The 21650-nt window shown below is 43.2% G+C and overlaps 1 protein-coding gene across 1 annotated transcript in view; it reads left to right on the plus strand.

Moving 5' to 3' along the window:
• Positions 1–4957: 4957 nt before the first annotated feature.
• Positions 4958–21650, plus strand: part of FAM184B (family with sequence similarity 184 member B) — a 111542-nt gene continuing 94849 nt past the window's right edge. Inside the window, exon 1 of the mRNA XM_029235746.1 lies at positions 4958–5104. Coding sequence (XP_029091579.1) covers positions 4958–5104 — 147 coding nt within the window. The remainder of the gene's footprint in view (positions 5105–21650) is intronic.

Raw genomic sequence — 21650 nt, forward strand, 5'->3', positions numbered from 1 at the left:
CCAAAATATGAGAAAAGATAAACAGATTTACCTATGTAAAAATTCAAGATATTCATAGAGCATAAGAAACGTAAATTGCTAACTGGGGGAAATGTTTGCAATATGTATGATAAGTAAAGTGCTCAAAGCCCCTGCAAAGAAAGATCTTGTAATAAGTTTTAAAAAATGATTAAAGACAATTCTGGTGATACAAACTTTAGCACTTTATGAAGTAGAATAAAATGGGGTGGAAGGCAGGAAGCTTTTATAGGATAAAGAATAAAGAACAAGGAAGAGAAAAATAGAAAATATCTGATTGGCTGGGGTCACCTAGTCAACCTCGTTTCGAGTAAGAAGAAACTAAGTAGAGAGCCCAGAGCTGGCTTGGTGTTTGGGGATTGGCTGACTGGATATACTGTGTTTCTGGTCGCACAGAGCATTACAGGGACACAAAAATTATCTAGGTGTTGGTTTGCTGACATGGCACCCTACACAGTAGCAGCCCTATCTTGGGTCTAGAAAGTTACTTCAACATATAGAAGACAGCCAGACAAAAAGAGTGCATGAAAAGTTTAATTTCAATGACTGATCAATTTGTGGAAAGGTGTTTTAACAGCCCTACTAGTAATCAAACAAATGGTGTAGGGGAGACACTCTTCCCCTTTTAAATTGGAAGATATTTCAAGATCACAAGCATGGGAAAACACACATTTTTGAGCACTGTTAATGAGTATAATTTGGAATAAATATTCCAGAACAGTATAGAATATATAAAGATTTAAAATTTGCATACTCTTTGAAACCAGTTTATTCTAGGATTTACTCCTATGGAAATACTTACACATCTGTGCAAAGATCCGTGTATAATGTCGTGTAGGAAGTTTTCCTGATGCAATGGTAATCTCCAAATACACTACCAGACAGACTATCCCAGATGTCATAGACAGCAAATCCTTACAGCCCAAATTAAGATGCTCAAATCCCATGGTTTACTGAATCACTTTTAAACAGAAGTCAATTGGAAAGTATAGTGAAGGTTAAGACATTTAGGATAGGGTGCCAGGGAGGTGGAGGACCACATTACCAGAATCCTGGGGTATGCAGTGTTGTTGTCCTGTCTGCTGCAGCAGCCTTGACTTCTGAACGTGCAGGGTTTTGTTTTTTGTTTTTTGCAGTACGCGGGCCTCTCACTGTTGTGGCCTCTCCCGTTGCGGAGCACAGGTTCCAGACGCGCAGGCTCAGTGGCCATGGCTCCGCGGCATGTGGGATCCTCCCGGAACCGGGGCACAAACGTGTCCCCTGCATCGGCAGGCGGACTCTCAACCACTGCGCCACCAGGGAAGCTCTGAACGTTCAGTTTTGAGAACCACAGTTGAAATTGAAAGAGGGGCTCCGCAGGTGGAGGATGCCTAGAGTCAATACGTGCTTGCTTTGTTAGAAATGTGCAAAGGCATGTATGCCTGGATAACGGCCTGCTGAGAGCCATGTTTTTTATCTGTGTTTCTGGGGCAGGACATTCACGGGGCCAGAATGAGTGTCAGCAACAAATGGCATTTTAGGGATGATACAGCTGTCAGCCTGAAGGTGGCATTATCTTTACCTTACATCTTTGGTCTTTCCATCTTTTTCCACCTATTAGTAACACTCTTTTTCGTTCCCTCCTTTTTACATATATTCCATTCTGTCTCTATCCTGTCTTACAGTATACTCTGTACTTAACACATTTTAAGAATTCTATCCAACATAAGTTTCATATATCCTTTTTGGTTTTCCTGTCCTTTAGAACAGAATTGAATATTCTCGTAATACAGCAAACATTATAAACATATATGAAGCATTTTGCTTAAAATATAAAAAAATAAAAGAATTGTTCAATAATGGGTGGGGTAAATATGTTGTATATAATGGAATACTGGCTGTTTAAAATGAGAATGTAGATTGTTATTGGCAAAAGGAAAATAAGATTGAGTGAATAGGGTTCAAAAACATTATTACAGTATCTCATTTATTTTAAAATACATATATGTACTTAACATTTTCTAGGTGTTTTCAGAGAGATGTCTAGAAGAATCTTCAAAATATTAACAGCAATTTTCTTTGAGTGTGGGACTTGGGGTAATTTTTGCTTTCTTCTTATACCCATTTTTTGTATTATTACAGGTGAGATTGAGGAGAGGGGTAACTAAAAGAAGCTTATATGTTTATAATCTAAAGAAAAAACAAATTGATTGTAGTTTTAAAAAGTTTCGGATTGCCAGCACTGTGCTCTGGGAAGAACAGCCTTTGAAGTTGGATAGACTCAGATCCATTTACTAGCTGTGTAAAATTGGGTGCTTAGCCTCCCTTAGCTTCAATTTTCTAGTCTGTAGAATGAGAATAATAAGTGCCTTAGTGGGGGTGAGAACATGTGCAAAGAGCATGGCATAATTCCAAGACCACATTAGTGGGCTAATAAATGCCCTGTATTAGACAAAGCACATAGTCCTCTTCTGCCCTCTATTTCATTCCTGATAGTGTGAAAAGACCTACTAGTCACAGTGCTAGAAAACCCCAGCAAACTGCAAAGGACTCTTTGCAAGACAGGCCAGCTTGTGGTACCTTGATTATAGTAACTGCAGTCCGGCAAAGCCTGATAAGGGAATCTGCTTTCCCCACTGTCTGCCACTATAAAGTTGCAAGTATAATATATCCAACTGGAAAAGGTTTTGGCCCCCAGACTTAATAAGATCATAATTAAATAACTAAAACTTGGAGTTAGAAAGCAGTATTACTAAACTTTAGTGTGTATAAGATCATCAAGAGCAGTGGTTCTCAATCCTGTTCACACCCAATATCACCTTTTCTATAATGTTCATGTTATTATCTTTAAATTCATAGATAATTTTTAAATTAGTAAACACATTTTAAAAATCAGTGTAATTTCTTGACAGTAATAGAAAGGAGAAATAAAAGGAAAGCAATTATAATTAAATCATTTCAGTATGGAAATGCTCTGGCTTGATTAACTTTATGACATAATGTAGTACTCAGACGCTTGCACATATTGGCAGACTCACCATGAACGTGGCAGTTACAATACAAGTGTGTTGTATCAGCAACCAAATATGAGCCACAAAGCCACTGATGATGTGATTTTCCACAGAGGAGAACAACTTTTGATAAAGTTCTGAATCAAAAAGGCTAATTTTCTTCTAGTTTACAAAGTGGTTGAATTCCTGTAAAATGTATTATATATTAAGACCCTGCAGAAAATACTCTAAATTTGGAATTAAGTAGGACGCTCGTTTAAAATGTGGATTCTGGATCCTCACCTCCAGAGATTTTGACTCATGGAATCTAAGATAGGACCAAGAGTCTACATCAACATCCTGGCAGTGATTCTGATTCAGGCATTCTGTTTTCTAATTGAATTGGGGGAGGGGGTAGTTGTCCTGGAGAGGGAACCTAAAAGGATAAACTAGGAACCAAAACCCAGGTTGGCTATGCCTATGAAGTATAATGTATTGGGGTGAAAGTAAGGAATTTAGAATAGGAATATCTCTGTTTCAGACACAACTCTGCTACTTGTAATTGCCTTGCTTGGTACAAGTTTTCTGTATTTCCTCATCTATAAAAATGGGTGGTGTGGAGGGATGGGATCGTGGTTTCCGAGACCCCTTGAGGTTTGCTTGGTTTTTTTTCAAGATTATTAAAACTTCTGATATAAAGCAGTTTGTAAAATGAAATATATTAACCATGCAAATTGCTTATTATTTTGATGCTGTTATTCACACTTTAGGAAATTCTGATCAGGATGTTGTCACTTTCCCCAAAGCCCACTGTTTGAAACCAGAAAAATCAAGTCACAAAGAAATCTGGCCCGCTAACCCCTCCACTCACCAAACAAACGAAAAACACACAAGCTCGTAATCCAAAGACTTGACAGGATTCTGGCTCCGGGTGGCCGGTGGCCAGTGTGTGGTTGAGTCGCTTCACTTTCCCTGGGGTCGGTTTGCTCAGACTTTCAGCTCCATTTGTTACCTATTCCTTCATTCCTCTTTGCTTCCTCCTTTCCCACACCTGCCACCATCCTTTCTACCCCTGTCTTTGACTTTTTTCTCTGCTTTCTTACACTACACATTCCCTCACTACGTACTCTGCGCTTTCTCGTCCGAGATTTCGGTCACCAGCTCCTCGGCAGCCCTTTTGGCTTCTTCCCTTTGGTAATCTCCGGCAATTCTCCCGCAACGTCCGGGGTCCTTCTTAAAATGGGGGAAGGGGGGCTCCCACCCTCAGCCCAGGCAGGGGCCCAAAACGTATGTCCGGGTCCCCGCACCTCCTAGCGTCCCCGCGACTCGCTTTCCCCTCCCCGCCCCTCTCTCGGCACCCCGCCCCCCCTCTCAGCCCTCAGCGCCCAGCTCCGAGGCTCCGGAGTCGCTGGCTGAGTGCACCCGTCAAGGTGCCCGGTCTCTCGCCATCCATTCGCCAGCAGCACGTCGCCAGGGTCCCTTCCCCACACCAAACGCCCCAGCTGCCCGAGGCTGAGGCCGGCTCTTCTTTCTCCTTGGCCTGGGATGCCCACCACGGGCGGGGTCCGTCGCCACTGAGTCCGGAGCCCGGCGCCACCCACGTGTCCCAGAGCGCCGCGCCTGGCCGGCGCAAAACCTCTCCAAGGCCACTGGCTCCTCGTCGCTGAAGCTGATTGCAGGCGAAAACCGCATGGGCCCGGGAGCTGCGCGCGGGTCACGAGCGGCACGTGCGGTTTCTTGGCGCTTCGCCGCAGGGTGCGGGTGCCCGCAGAGCCAGCAAGCGAGCGAGGGCCGGAGGAGGAAGGGTGGGCGCGCGGGAGCCACGCGGTGGCGCGGGCGGCGGGACTGCAGTGCCACCTCTCCCGAGAAAACCCACACACTCACACGCCCGCGCGCGCAAGCACCTGCACACCGTGGGCATCGAGAAGCCGAGCCATCGAGAGGCTTTGAGTGCCTGACGCGTTTCAGCGATGGCTTCTGCTCTCAACAGCAAAATTCACGCTCCCGGGACTTGCCCGGGCTCCAAAGCCGATGCCGGAGGTGGCGCCGACTGGAGAATGGACTGTGATCCCGAGATGCACGTGAAAATGTGCAAGAAGATCGCCCAGCTCACCAAGGTAACGTGAGGCGCTGCAGGCCGGCCAGCTGCGCGTCCGGGGCGCCCCGGACCGGGGAGGGAGTGCGGACGCGCCCGAGGGAAGCCCAGGCAGAATCCGAGCTGAAACTTTGCCTCGGAGGCCAACCCGGAAGGGAAGCGGTCCTAAATCTTGGTGACCTTTTGGAGGCACCATCCTAAAGCAGCTGAGAGAAAGGATCCTTGCCAAGGAAACTCCTACAACCTCCACGCTGAGCAGGTGGTCTGCGCTCCTAGGGTGGGAATGTGAATCGAGTTGAATCAGTGCTGTGGGGTGTGTGTGTGTGTGTGTGTGTGTGTGTGTGTGTGTGTGTGTGTGTGTTTCCTTGCGGGCTCTGCTCAAGTGATAGTGCCTGGAATGTTGTGATTTCATTCATCGCCGTACTTTACAGGCGGGGAGGAGGTCATGTGGGCTCTTTAAACATTTGATTCATTTGTTGAGCGCCAGCAGCTTGCGTGTCACCATAGTAAACCTGGAAGGCAGCCCAGGGGACTTACTATCAAACTGGGTACAGAGCATAAATGGGGAAGTGAACAATTCACCATTTAATTACTGGATTACAAAGGACCTCGGGAGGTCAGCCCCTCCATCTCCCTACCTCATCCCAGAGCCCTGATTGAACCTCCAAGGAACTGTGATGTCTTCCTTATGAAGACCAGCAAGAAGATGGACACCCTATCCTTTGTTAGCCCCCTGCAGCTTCCCAATTAGGAGCTCCTTGTGGTAGGTTCCCCTCCTGTGCCTGTTGTGTAGACAGAAAACAACATCCCTCTGTGTCTTTTATACAAGGTCCCGAGTGCCTGAATTTAGCTAGTTGCCTTGGGGTTTCTTTTCGATCTCATAATAATTGCTCCTGATAACATGCCTGCTAGTGGAACGGCCGGTCCAGGTTCTGTGTATGGGACATACTCTCTTCCCCAACTATCTTCCTCCCACTTCCCACACCCACTTTTTTGTGGGATCACAGGCATTTTCCTCCCTGACTATTTTGCCAGAAGGAAGAGAGCACAGAGACCTGGAATTGGACACCAGCTGCCTTCTCCTATCCCTCCCATTAACTTCTCCACATCTTTTGCAAATAAGCCTGTATCCAAACAGTGATCTCTCTCTTTTTTTTTTTTTTTTTTTTTTTTTGCGGTACGCGGGCCTCTCACTGCTGTGGCCTCTCCCGTTGTGGAGCACAGGCCCCGGACGCGCAGGCTCCGCGGCCATGGCTCACGGGCCCAGCCGCTCCGCAGCATGTGGGATCTTCCCGGACTGGGGCACGAATCCGTGTCCCCTGCATCGGCAGGCGGATTCTCAACCACTGCGCCACCAGGGAAGCCCCTCCACATACATATTTAACTATAGTTTTTCTAACAAAGTTATCACATAATTCTTTCTCCCTACAAAAGAGCTTTGCATACTTTACCCATTTAACAGCCCTCCCCTTTCCCATCTTGTCATTGTTGTCTAGAGTTTTTTACCTTTTAAAATTTACAATCGTTTTTATACTTGAGTTCATTAAATTTACTGACATTTCACCAATTCTTCTACTCCCTATTTTTTTCTTGAATCCACAGCCTTCTCTTTCGGTTCACTTTTCTTCTAGCTGAAGTTCATCATTTAATAGTTCTTTCCGTAGGGGTCTTGGTGGGGTAAGAAATTCTTTGTATATTTGAAAATGTCTGTATTTTGCCCTCACTGTTGGATGGTTGTTTACTTGGGTATAAAATTCTAGTGATGGGACTTCCCTGGTGGTGCAGTGGTTAAGAATCCGCCTGCCAATGCAGGGGACATGGGGTCGATCCCTGGTCCGGGAAGATCCCCCCACATGCTGTGGAGCAACTAAACCCGTGCGTCTCAACTACTGAGCCTGTGCTCTAGAGACTGTGCATGCCACAACTACTGAAGCCCGCACACCTAGAGCCCGTGCTCTGCAAGAGAAGCTACCACAATGAGAAGCACATGCACCCCAATGAAGAGTAGCCCCCGCTTGCTGCAACTAGAGAAAGCCCACGCACAGCAACAAAGGGCCAACACACCCCAAAATAAATAAATTAAATAAATAAAATTTTAAAAATTTCTAGTGAACAGCTATTTTCCCATAGCACAGTGTTGATAGTGTTCTATTGTCTTCAGATACTGATTGCTGCTGGTAAAAATCCTACTGCCAATCAAATTTTCATTCCTTTGTAGATAATCTGCCTTTTCTATTGGTAGCACTTGTGTGTGTGTATTTTGACGTTTAGCAGTTTCATTAGAACTCTCTAGTTGGTAGTGAATGTACTTTCTATTGAAGACTCAGGTGCTCTCTTTAATTCTGGAAAATTATCAATGATTTTGTGTTCAGATATTGTTTCTCTGTCATTGCCTCCATTCAGTTTTCTGCAACTGCCATTAGGTGAGTTAAGGTAGCCTCTCCATCCATATCCTAAAATGTTATTAAAAATCTTTTTGTCTCTATTGTATCCTGGTGAATTCCTTAATCCTGTCTTCCTATTTCCCAATCCTCTAAATAATATGTCCAATCCAGAATTTTTCCCATCTATTAAGTTTTATTTATTTTTAAAATTTATTTATTTTTGTCTGCGTTGGGTCTTCGTTGCTGCACGCGGGCTTTCTCTAGTTCTGGAGAACTGGGGCTACTCTCTGTTGCGGTGTGCGAGCTTCTCATTGTGGTGGCTTCTCTTGTTGCAGAGCATGGGTTCTAGGGGAATGGGCTTCAGTAGTTGTGGCATGCAGGCTCAGTAGTTGTGGCTCGTGGGCTCTAGAGCGCAGGCTCAGTAGTTGTGGCACACGGGCTTAGTTGCTCTGAGGCATGTGGGATCTTCCCGGACCAGGGATCAAACCTTTGTCCCCTGCATTGGCAGGCAGATTCTTAACCACTGCGCCACCAGGGAAGCCCCATCTATTAAGTTTTAGAATTACATTTTTCATTTCTAAGATTGCTCTTCTTGCTTCCTTTCCGTCTGATTTTGATAACTTAATTTTTATAGCTTTATTGAAGTATAATTTACATACCATAAAATTCATCTAAACATACAATTCACCATCTTTTAGTAAATTTACAGAGTTGCTGCTCCATAACCATAATCCAGTTTTAGGACATTTCTATCACCATCCTTTGTATCCATTTGTAGTCAGTCCCTGTTCCTACCCCAATGCCAGGCAACCACTGATCTACTTTCTGTCTTCATAGATTTATCCTTTCCATTTATTTCATATCAGTGAAACGATACAACATGTATTTCCATCTGGCTTTTTTCACTTAGTTGCTAAATCTCAGCATCATGTTTTTGAGGTTCATCAATTGTTGTAGCATATGTCATTCATTCATTCCCTTTTATTACTCAGTAGTATCCCATTGTATGGATACACCATTTTCTGATGATCACATTCGCCAGTTAATAGGCACTTGGATTGTTTCCACCCTGGGGCTGTTATGAATCACGCTGCTACAAACATTACATTCCTGCGCACACATTTTTGTTACTCTTGGGTAACAAAAATTACTCTTGGGAATGGGATTGTTGGGTTGTATGGTAAATTTATGTTTGACTTTCTAAGAAACTGCCAACTGACTTTCCGAAGTGACTGTACCATCTTACATTTTCCAGCCTACTTTTCCAGGAGGATCAAGTACCACCCCAGGCACCCAGTTCTCAAATACAGTGAAGTGCACTTCTCCCTTTCCTCCTCTGTGCGCTCACTTCCCTCTGATATTTCCTCTCCTGAAATGACTTCATCTCTATAAGTTGAATTCTACTTATCTTTTAAGTCTCACTTCCCCCAAGAAAAATCTTTGAAAAACATCTCACTTTTGTAATTAATCATGTATTCATTAATCACTAATTGTATACTCGTTATTTCTTTCTTATTAATCTGTTTTTCCAGAAGTTTGTACAATGTCTGCCACATAGTAGACCCTCAGTAAGCTTGTTAAATTTAAAGTTTCTGCTTACGGATTTGGTTAATATTTCTTTCATCATGCTTATCCATCTGATATTATAGTTGATTTGTATATAGTATGTCCCTTAAGATAATAAGCTCCTTAATTTATTCACAATCCTTTGCACCTGGTAAACACTCATTATGTGGGGTTTTGGGGGGGGTTGTTTTTTATATTTATTTTTGGCTGTGTTGGGTCTTCGTTGCTGCAAGCAGGCTTTCTCTAGTTGCGGTGAGTGGGGACTACTCTTCGTGGTGGTGCGCGGGCTTCTCATTGCTGTGGCTTTTCTTGTTGCAGAGCATGGGCTCTAGGCACGTGGACTCAGTAGTTGTAGCTTGTGGCCTCTAGAGCGCAGGCTCAGTAGCTGTGGTGCACAGGTTTAGTTGCTCTGCACCATGTGGGATCTTCCCAGACTAGGGCTCGAGCCCGTGTCCCCTGCATTGGCAGGCAGATTCTCAACCACTGCGCCACCAGGGGCGCCCTCATTATGTGTTAGTGTAGCAAATAAATATTCATTTACACGGTGGTCCAAAGTCCAGGATGCACATTAAAATCACCTGGAGAGATTATAAAAGCACACCAGTGAGACGATAACAAAATGCAATGCCTGATCCTAGACTGGGTTGTATCCTGGATGTAAAAATGCTACAAGGAGATGATTGGGTCAGTTGACAAATTGAATATGATGATAGAGAAAATTAAAGTATTCGTATCAATGTTAAAGCTCCTGGCGTTGACAAGTATACCATGGCTGTGCAAGAAAAATATCCTATTCTAAGAAAATGCACCTTGAACTTATTTTTAAGGAGGTGAGTGTGATGTCTTACTCTCAAAGAATTTTATTTTATAAATAAAATAGAGAAAATAAAAATAGAGAGCAAATGATAAAACAAATGGGACAGAATGTTAAGAATAGGTGCATCTAGGTAAATGTATGTGATGTTCTTTGTACTATTCTTCTTCTGGCAGTTTTTTCCTAAGTTTGAAATTATTTCTAAATAAAAGTTTGAAACAAACAAAAGGAATACAATGCCCCAGTCTCCATCTCAGAAGGAGAGGAGAGAGAGGTGACAGGCACTGCTATTTTCTGAAGCCCCTTAAGATCTCTAATGTTCACACATTGTTGAGAACCACCAGTTTAGAACAACTAAAGGTTTAAACAGTAGAGTGGGCACAGAGGAGTTAATTGGGAGAACAGGAGGTTCCAAATCCATTTCCCCTTAAAGTCTGTGAGATGCTTTGGTCTTGAAAGCATCAGGCATGTTTGCCCAGCCCTGTCCCTGGGCCCGTTCAGCCAGTCCCTGCTTTTGCACCTGCCCAGAAATCTCCAGCTGATTTTTCCTTTTGTAGGTCTCTCCACATCCTCATATCCAGAAGTGTTAGCATCCCTCATACCCAGAGATTCCCCAATTCCCATTTTCAAGGTGGGATGGCGTGTCTTGCTCCCCAAATACAAGCTTAGCCAAGACCTTTTTATATTAGAACATGAAAATGAGTGGGAAAGCATGTGTTCCCTCTCCATAAAGCCTCCCTTGAACTGAAGGCTGACTCTTGGGAGCCCAGCCCACAAGCATGACTCCATATACCCGTGGGACAACCTCTCATCTGGAGCAGTTTGAGGAAAAGTACCCAGGAGGCAATGAGAGTCCTCTTAGTGCCAGAAGCTGCCAAGCTGAAAGTATAAGAAGTAAGATAACCCCGACAGACCCTCTCCGTCACCCTTCCTAAATGATGTCTGCCAGGATCTCGGAAGACCCTATAAGGGCTACGGTGGAATCAAGTGCCTGCAACTTCTGCACATTAGTCACGCCTTATGATTCCCTAGTATTTGTGTTCTTTGCACAGCCTTTGACATACTTACTCATACTCTGTGTGCACAGCAGTTCTGCATGGCAAGGAGACGAGCACCATCTCTAATTGAGAGAATTAATATCTGAGACCCAAGAAAGGGCCAGTATTCTTGCCTGACATCACATTAGGATGTAGTGACAGAACCAGGGCATCCAGAGCCCAGTGTTAGGTGTGTGTGTGAGGGTGATGCTTCTTCCCTAGTCATCCTTGTGTTTCCGTAACCTCTCTCAATCATCTTTAGTGCTCTTTCCCAGGCAAGGGGAAATGTAGATCTAAGCAGTGAGGCTGAGGGCCGGAGCTGGGTCTGCAGAGCTCTTTCCTCTTTCTCCCTTGTTTCTTATGGAGTGATCTGCCCATAGAAGCACACATTCTTCTCTGTCAGCCGTGCCGTCGATTTTACAGGGGTAGGTGCGGTTCTGGGAGGAAGAAATGCCCAGGCCCAGTATTGTGACTAGGTGGGTAAATATCAGGAATGCAGCCTGCCCGTGGGTATGTCACATTCTTTAATATTATATCGGTAATGTGTTATTTTGGTCTCAAAACAGCCTCACGCCTTGGTCTTGTATTTCAATTAGTTCGTTGGAGAAGAAGGATTTTGTTTATTGGGATTTCCTAAAGACCCACCACACAGATCTTAGGATGAATTCCGTTTTGAGGAATTTGGTAAAGTGTTATAGTAAAAACGAATTCTGTCATTGGGAAAGCATCCTCACCTGAGAGCAGGGGACCTTTGAGTTGCAGTGTAGCACTTATTTGTAGATCCTTCCTTCCTTCCTTCCTTCCGTGGGAGGTTCTGGAGGTCAGAGTCACCACTCCCAGCACAGTAGCACAACCAGACCAAGCGAACTGTGTTTCCCCACGTTCCAGAACCTTACTGAGGTCTATGGAGACACATTAGCGGGGACAGTCATATTGGATGTTGAGGGGAGATAGTGGATTGTTTAGGCATGGGGTAGGGGGACTGCTGTTATGGAGACTAGACCCTGAGTATAAAATCAGAAATATTAAGGAAAATAATTATAATTTCTACTCCAGGTTATCTTTTAAATGAATTTAAACTTGATTTATCTCTAGAGGGGTGCTTCTTACTCTTATTTATACTAATAAATATATAAGAAAATTAAATGTGAATAAAAATGAGGTCACCTGGAGAGCTAACAATTTGTGGGTTACTCTTGGAACACTCTTACTCCTGATCCCTGGATGGCTGATATCAGCTAAAATGCTATCTCTTCAGAGAGACTTTTCTGACTTTCCAATCCAAAGGGGCCAACCTGCTTTATCTGTAATTGAGAAAAATAGTCCTTTCTTCCTTGGTGATTTGTTGTGAGGGTTCACTAACTTAAGGAATGTAAGTGGAGCATCTCACCCGGCGGAGGGACTATTGTAAGCCTGATAGATGTTGCTTTCCCTTCCCTTGCTGAGCTAGAAGAATTGCAGAGGGACAGGACCACTGCCCAGTTGTCAAAACCGGCAACTAGGAACAAAGCCAGGCCTTCTCTGGACTGAGAGGCCAGGGCAGTGTCCCAGGCAGTAGGAGTGACGCTTACTGCCACACGAGTCCTCAGCAGCAGGCTGCCACTTGAGCCCTGTGTTTTTATGGCTTGAAGTTGTGGAAGTTTCATTGCACCCACTGACTCCCTTAGTTTCTCTGAAAATACCCTCCTGCCTGCAGGAGCCTGTGTAGGGACAGATGTTTAAACAGTTCCATACCAGTTTGCTTTAGGATTCTAGATTTGAAAACTGCAGATCTGTTTTAACAGGCCCTCTCTGTTGGAATCTTTTAATTTAACAAAGTGACGCATAGGGTGTACAGACAGCTATCTCACAGAAATCTTTTTGCCATCAAACAGGATGAAGTACACCTTAAATTGGGTGTCCTTGAACCCTACTAAGATGCCTCTACTTTTGCGTAACCATTCTGATCTCTGCACTTCCCCCCGGCCTTGCTCCAATCCTTTCTCCACACAGCATCCAGAGTGATACTAAAATTGAATCATGCCCTCCTACACTGCTGTAGAATGTTGCAGCTGCTTTGGAAAACAGTCTGGTGATTCCTCAAGTAATTAACAGAGAGTTATCATATGAGCCAGAAATTCCATGCCTAGGTATAAACCCAAGAGAAATTAACTTGTACACAGTATTCAGAGCAACATTATTCATAATAGCCAAAAAGCCGGAAATAAATGAAATGTCCATCAACCAAAGACTGGATAAATAAAATATGGTACAAAGTACAATGGGGGTAGTGACTGAGGGATGCAAGGTTTCTCTTTGAGTCATGAGAATATTCTTCAGTTGACTCTAGTGATAGTTACACAACTCTGTGAATATACTGAAAGCCATTGAATTGTACAGTTTAAATGGGTGAATTGTATGGTCTCAAGAATTATATCTCAGTTAAGCTGTTAACATTAAAAGAAACGAAGACAAACTGAATTTTCTCCTGTTTGAATCCAGTTCTGAAGCAAGTCCTGATGACTTTACCCCATAAACGCAATGAGTCAGTCCACCTCCCTTCTGCATTTCTGCCTCCACCCTAGTCCAAGCCTCCTTCTCCTCTGGCCCCCAACCCCTGCTGTGGCCTCCTCATGGTCTACCCTTGCCCCCGCTCACAGCGGCAAGAATTACCTTATACAGTATAAACCAGAGCATGCCATTCTTCTGTTTAGAACCCACAAATGGCTTCTCATTTCACTTGGAATAAAATTGGTTCACCTAAAGTAAATTCTTTAATATGGTCACTTGAGGTGGCTGCTGTCTACGTCTCAGCATCATCTCCTTGGCCACACTGGCCTTCTTTCAGGCTTTCAGATGTGCCAGGCTTGTGCCACCTGGAGCCTTTGTCCTCGTGGTTTCTTCAGCCTGCTCCTGGCTTGGTTCAGATGTCTTCAGGGAGGGCCTCCTTGCTCACCTAGACCATGAGATTTCCTCAGCTGCATCTGCTGTTTCCATTTTTTTCCTCTATCTGTTAACCTATTTATGGCCTTCTCTTCCCCACTAAGGAAGTTCCTTGAGGGCAGAAATTTCTGTCTGCTCTGTTCTCTCCTATACCCCCTGGTGCCTAGAACAGTGCCTGGGGTTAGTGATCGGTGCCCAGCAAGGGTTCGTTGATGGACTAAATGAACAAAACCCTTCCTGGACCTCCCGCAGCTCCTAGGATAAAATAGCACATTTCAAACACAGCCTAGGTACAGTCGTCTTATGGGAGAGTGGGAAGGCTCCTTTCTCAAGGCGAGAACTCAGGAGGTGCTAGCATCTAATTTCTAGTTTTCTGAGCACAATGGAGAACTGGCATATGTGACAAATAAGTGGACATCCCCCATGCCCTCCCAGGCCAACATCTGACTTAGTCACTCCCAGCACCTGACCACAGACACAGGGTTGGACCAAACTTGGTGTCTCCATGTGGTCAGATCCACATTCCTTCAGAACACTAGAATTACGAGGTAAAATAAAAACGACGGTGACCAATCATACACAGAAATCACAACCATTTTAGAAAAATCAAGAATACAGAGAAGCAAAAAGAAAAAGATTTTAAAGTATCCCCAAACCCATAATAACTACAGTGATACAATAACTAATACCATTTTTTGCAGAGCCTACTATCTGATTTCTCATACAAATATAGACATGTGATTTTTAAAAAGAGTTATATCACACATAACTGTTGTGTTACCTGGGTTTTTTCCCCTTCACAGTAAATCTAGAACCCTTCAACACAACTTTTAAAGGTTGTGTCAATAGTCCATTGCATAAATGTTGCATAATTTAACTTCTTTCATTTATGACGCACTTACAGAGTGCCTTTTATGTGCCAGGTAAAATCCCTTATCTCATGGACCTTACAGAGAGAAGTAGAAAGGAGCTCTCAAATACAATAGAAGCCCTCCTATTCAATGTCATGTGAGCATTTTGAATAATTGAAAATGAAAACTATAAAAGAAAAAAACCTAACAGACGTAACTTTTTTAACTTAAAACAGGTGTCAGCACTGAGTTCCAGTGGGCAGGTGCAAACAGTTGTTAATTAAGGAAGGGAGGGGATGCAAGACAAGGGAGGAACAGTCAAGAGAAACAATAGTACAGCCTTGGGGCAGGGTCCTGGTTCCCATCAAGGTATACACACAACAATATCTTTGAGCTGTTTTGCAGAAACTGAAACCTCCACAAGGTGGGAGAAGTTAACTGTGTGCTGCCCACAAGCAAGTAGATCCCAGACCTTTTGGAGCCAGAAGGTTGATGATATTGACTCCCACTTACCTCACCACCAACCGATCAGAAGAATGTCCACCAGCTGATCATGCCCTCTTTGAACCATTACTATAACACTTCTCACTGTACCCTTCAGGTTGGGACACACAGTTCTGAGGGCATTAGCTTGCTGTGGCCCCTTTTGCCTGGCAAAGCAATGAAATTATTATTTTCTACCTCACCCAAAATAAAAAAAAAAGCGTCAGCAAACCATGTCCCAGGCCAAATCAGTCCGCTGCCCATTTTTATATGGCTTGTGAGTCGAGGATGGTTTTTACATTTTGAAAAAAAGTACAAAATAAGACCAATATTTGGTGACACATGAAAAGTACATGAAATTCAAATTTAGTGCCCAAAATAAAGTTTTATTGGGACACAGCCACGCACGGTCACTTAGAGATTGTCTCAGGTAGTTTTTGTGCTAAAATGGCAGATTTGAAACATTGTGACAGAGACTGACTAAAGCCTAAAATAATTACTGCCTGGCCCTTTACAGAAAAAAAAGTGTGAGGATCTCTAATTAAAACATGTGGGTGGGGCTTCCCTGGTGGCGCAGTGGTTGAGAGTCCGCCTGCCGATGCAGGGTACACGGGTTCGTGCCCCAGTCCAGGAAGATCCCACATACCGTGGAGCGGCTGGGCCCGTGCGCCTTGACCGCTGAGCCTGCGCCTCCGGAGCCTGTGCTCCGCAACGGGAGAGGCCACAACAGTGAGAGGCCCGCGTACCGCTAAAAAAAAAAAAAAAAAACCAAAAACATGTGGGTGAACACTCATTCATTAATCATTTCATGTGAGGCTCAGTTTCAATTCTTTGGGACGGCCTGCTGATTGACATTTACCTTATTTGTCTTGTATAAACTACAGCTATAGTTAGAGTGACCTTTTAATTAATCATCCAAACTGAGACACTTCTGAGAATTAAAGGGGGCACTAAACCTATTTATTTAAAAAAAGTAAATAGGTTTCAGGTGTACAGCATTATAATTCAACATCTGTGTACACTACCAAGTGATCACACCACAAGTGTAGTTGCCATCCATCACCATACAGTTGACCCCCTTCACCCTTTCACCCGCCCCCAACCCTCTTCCCCCTGGTAACCACTAATCTGTTCTCTATGCCTATGAGTTTGCTTTTGTTTTATTTTGTTTGTTTTTGTTTTTTTAGATTCCACATGTGAGTGAAATCATACAGTATTTGTTTTTCTCCATCTGACTTATTTCACTTAACATAATACCTTCAAGGTCCATCCATGTTGTCCCAAGTGGCAGGATTTCATTCTTTATTATGGCTGAATAGTATTCCACTGTGTGTGTGTGTGTGTGTGTGTGTGTGTGTGTGTGTGTATCCATCTTCTTTATCCATTCATTCATTTATGGACACTTAGGTTGTTTCTATATCTTGGCTATTGTAAACAATGCTGCAGTGAACATCGGGGTGCATATATCTTTTCAGATTAATGTTTTCATGTTCTTCAGGTAAATACCCAGAAGTGGAATAGCTGGGTCATGTGGTAGTTCTGTTCTTAATTTTTTGAGGAATCTCATACTGTTTTCCACAGTGGCTGCACCAGTTTACAGTCCCACCAACAGTGGGTTCCCTTTTCGCCACATCCTCACCAATATTTATTTCTTGTCTATTCAATAATAGCCATTCTAACAGGTGTGAGATGATATCTCATTGTGATTTTGATTTCCCTAGTAATTAGCGATGTCGAACATCTTTCCATGTGCCTGTTGCCTACCTGTATGTCTTCTTTGGAAAAATGTCTATTCAGAGCCTCTGCTCATTTTTAAAATCAGGTTGTTTTTTTGTTGTTGAGTTGTATGAGTTCTTTATGTATTTTGGATATTAATCCCGTATCAGATATATGATTTGCAATTATCTTCTCCCATTTAGTAGGTTGCCTTTTCATTTCGATGTTGGTTTCCTTTGCTGTGCAGAAGCTCTTTAGTTTGATGTAGTTCCATTTGCTTATTTTTGCTTTTGTTTCCCTTGCCTTTAGAGTCACATCCACAAAAACATCACTAAGGTCCATGTTAATGAGGTTATCGCCTATGTTTTCTTCTAGGAATTTTATGGTTTCAGGTCTTACATTCAAGGCTTTAATCTATTTTGACTTAATTTTTGTGTATGGTGTAAGATAGTATCTAGTCTCATTCTTTTGCATGTGGCTGTCCAGTTTCCCCAACACCATTTATTGAAGAGACTGTCCTTTCTCAACTATGTGTTCTTTGCTCCTTTGTTGTAAATTAATTGTCTATATATGTATGCATTTATTTATGGGCTCTCAATTCTGTTCCATTGATCTGTATGTCTGTTTTTGTGACAGTACCATATGTTTTGATTACTATAGCTTTGTAGTATAGTTTGAAATCAGGGAGTGTGTTACCTCCAGCTTTGTTCTTCTTTCTCAAGTTTGTTTTGCTATTTGGGATCTTTTGTGCTTCCATACAAATTTTAGAATTATTTGTTGTAGTTCTGTGCAATATGCCATTGGAATTTTGACAGGGATTGCATTGAATCTGTAGTTTGCTTTGGATAGACTGGACATTTTAACAATGTTAATTCTTTCAATCCATGAACATGGAATATCTTTCCATTTATTTGTCTTCAATTTCTTTTGTCAATGTTTTATAGTTTTCAGTGTACAAGTCTTTCACCTCTGTGGTTAAATTTATCCCTAGGTATTTTATTCTCTTTGATGCAATTGTGAATGGGATCATTTTCTTAATTTCTGTTTCTGTTAGTTCATTATTAGTGTACAGAAAAGCTATAGATTTCTGTATATTGACTTTGTATCCTGAGACTATACTGAATTCATTTATTAGTTCTAACAGTTTTCTGATGGAGTCTTCAGGGTTTTCTATATGTAATATCGTGTCATCTGCAAATAATGACAGTTTTTTTCCTCCCTTTCTTATTTGGATGCCTCTTATTCCTTTTTCTTTCCTAATTGCTAATGGCTATGTTGAATAAAAGTGGCAAGAGCGGGCATCCTTGTCTTGTTCCTGATCTTAGAGGAAAAACTGAAAGCTTTTCACCATTGATAAAGTTCTGTTGGTTTAAACCACAAGTTTGTAGTGACTTGTTATAGTAGCCATGGGAATTGGGTCCATTGGCTAACTTTCACAATATCCTCTTCATCATTACCAAAGACTTCTTCCTTCTCAGACCCTAGTGAGGGTCTTGCCTCTGATAATTGTCAGAATCAACTAGTGAGCATTTTTAACAAAAATTGAGACCAGTGCATTAGAACCTTTGGGTGGGGCTCAGGCAATTCTGCGTTTTAAAAGCTCCACTGGTGACTGTGACTTTAGCCTGACTCTAAAATCCCTGCAACGGGTCCTTGGCCTTTGGTCTATATAATATGTCCAGGTCTGTTGCCTGGCCCTGGACTTGCTCTGTCTGGTAGCAGAGAGACTGTGTGTTTGTCTTATTTCTTCTGCTTCTCTAGGAGCTCTTTAGGCCAGTGCTGTTCAAATGTTAGTATTAAACACAAATGGCTAGGCCCACCTGCAACATTTCTTATTCATTTGATCATGGGTGAGGCCTGAGAATTTGCATTTTAAACAAGCTCAGGTGATGTTGTGGACTACAGTTTGAGAAAGCCTTTAGGATCATCAGGTCTCTCTCTTTTGCCTTCCTCATATTTGAACTTCCAGAAGCTTCTAGCATAGTGTCCTGCTCTCAATAATATTAATAATAGGGGCTGAATTACTTAGAACTGTGAAACCCTTGATGACAAGGATCTTGCCTTATACCTTTTAAATATATCTTTAGCACCTCCATTAATGCCAGGACACAGGGGGTGACAGTAGGAGACATATTAAACGGTGGGTGCACCAGCAAATCTCCCATCTATAAGGGATGCTAATGCATCTCTGGGTGCCATCACATCACAAGAAATGCAGAAGGATGCCAAAATGGCAAAAAAAAACCCCGGAAGAGAGGTATTGTGCACGCCTCAGTGGCTGTTTCCAGTTTAGGTGTGACTTGGAAGAGGTTGTGAAATAATGAGGAGTACAATAAAATGCTTTGTGAAGGAGGACACCACTGGTTAACCTCAAGGCTTCAGTTTTGCTGAGTAAATATGCAGGTTTGGGGCTAGAGCTGAATTGCTCCAGACAGTAAAAGAAAGATTAATCTCCCCTCAGCAGTTCTGCTCCATCCTTTTCCTCATGTTGCATTCAGTCTCTTAAATAGGCATTGACCAATTGCAGGTTTGAAGGAATGATAGATGTTAGCCTGCTAGTTTACCCACGTGTCTTGGTCTAGCTTTGCAGTCCGCTGATGATTTTGTTATGATTAGGATTACAGAAGCATTTGTGGGTAGAGTAAGGGTCATGCAGATAGGATGTGGTGGATGGGTTGCATGAGGAGTGATAGCTTCATATTTTGAAGACAAAGTTTATTTAGATCATAGTTTTGGTTAAGCCAAACTAATTTCAAGGAAGTGAAAAAGAAGCTGTCACTGGTTTTCATCTATTTTCTTCCCAGGGTGCTCTGCCCAGGGTGCTCTGCCCTTGAGAAGCATACCCCTCAAACATCTGCTTTTCCTTGCACTTGCAAGCTCATTAATGGTCGTTTCCCAGAGAGAGACCCAGAAATAGCCAATTCCATTAAAAGGCTTATCATTAAGTACAATACAGCTCTTTATGTGGGAGGATGGCCTCTGAATAAGAGTCCATTAGGGCTGTGGGCTAGAAAAATGGGTCAGCTTTCTTTTAAGGGAGAAATTAATTCAGCAAGCAAGAGCCAGAAATACTGTGACATTCATCCTGTACAGCTTTTCCTCTTCACGCTGCCAAAGTGCGTCTGTCCAGACCTGCTATTCCTGTCCTCAGGCCCCTGGAGCAGGGCCCATTTGTCCTGAGGAAGCCAGTGAATTGTATGGTGACAGCCTAAATAAACATGAGCAAGGAGATCAGAACTGAGTATAGGGTGTGTGTGTGTGTGTGTGTGTGTGTGTGTGTGTGTGCACGCGCGCGCATGTGAGCACACACACCCTGAATATAATCTAAACCAAGAAAACAAAAGTTAATCAGTAACTTATTCGCTGACCTCTTTCCCCTTTGCTAGGTCCTAATGTCAGTTTCATGAGAGATGGCTCATAGCCAAGTCCATGTGGTGCTGTCCCCAGAGAAGAGCTGAAAAAAAGAAGCTTGTTTCCAGTATAGGAGGCAAATGCTTGAAAGGCCGGTCCAGTGTCCAGTCTCCTCCTGCTAACTTAGGCAAGCTGATTCACAGGGCGTGGTGGGCCCTTGGTAGCTGTGGTCGACAGGCAGAGGAAGAACTAGAGCTGAACAAGTGGGAGCTGGGGAATAAGCATCCTGTTGAGAGTAGCCAGGGACACAGTGTCCAAAAAGCACAGAAAACACAGAAGTGAATCAGGCACATATCTGCAGTGGGAGAGGTGGTCAGCTGTGTGGGCCAGGACAGTGAAGGATTCCAGAAGGTGGATGATTCAGAATTCAGAAGAGCTGCGAGTCAGAAGTGGATGTTCTGCCCAAATTCAGCAGGGTGCCCTGCTAGTAGGTTATGGACATGAAGACTCAGCTCTACAAAAGGAGGGAATTGGCAGAGTGGCAAGTTCTTGGCAAACAACATAGAAAATTTAACGAACTTGTAAGACATTCAAGGAGGAGATGTCTTGTAGGACATTTGTTGTGTAGTTGTGCTAGATTGGATTTTGCATTATTGTTCAGTAAATATTCACTCACTCTTATTGCCCTCCCCTACCCAAAGAGCAGAGAGTCTGTCCTCATCCCATTCATGATGGGCTTCTTGAGATTTGCTTTGGTCTGTGGAATGTTAGAGAGTGCGAACACAGGCAGAGGCCTTAAATATGCTCGTGCAGTTTGGTGATCACCATGAGAAAAGCATGTGCTGATTGGCCTCTGTCCCTACAGCCTAGTGCTAGTAAGCAGACCCGAATCCAGCTCACAGCCTCAAGCCAAGCCCAGACAATACAAGACTTGAAACGCAGGGGAGATCCACTCAGCTGAGCCCAACCACGGTTACACTACATGAGAATAAATGCTTCTTGTTGTAAGTCATTGAGTTTTGGGGGTAGTTTGTTATGCAGCACTATTGTGGGCAGTCCCTAAGACAGAAGGGCTAGAACTCAGAAAAGATATCTCAACTAGAGATGCAGTTTTAGGAATTATCAACTTCTAGGGGTTAGTCCATTTATTTGTTTATTTACTCATTCACTCAGCAAATATTTGGTATGAGCTGATTCTACGCTGGGTACTTATTCATTGATATGGAGGAGATTGTCCAAGATCCTCATGGAAATAGGTCTCTTGGCATCTTTCCCAGGGAGAATTTGCCGAGTAAGAAAATGCTGTCAAAAACAGAACCTTGGGGATTGCTAGCCCATGAAAGAGAGTCTGAGAAAGAGCCTTCTGAGAGGTACCAGGAGACACAGGTGAAGGTGGTGTTTCATCTGGGAGAAGAAGCCTTCAGGAGGGAGCATTGACTGGTGG

The sequence above is a fragment of the Monodon monoceros genome, unplaced genomic scaffold (genome assembly GCF_005190385.1).
Source record: "Monodon monoceros isolate NGI ecotype Baffin Bay Population unplaced genomic scaffold, NGI_Narwhal_1 Super_Scaffold_20, whole genome shotgun sequence".
NCBI lineage: Eukaryota > Metazoa > Chordata > Mammalia > Artiodactyla > Monodontidae > Monodon > Monodon monoceros.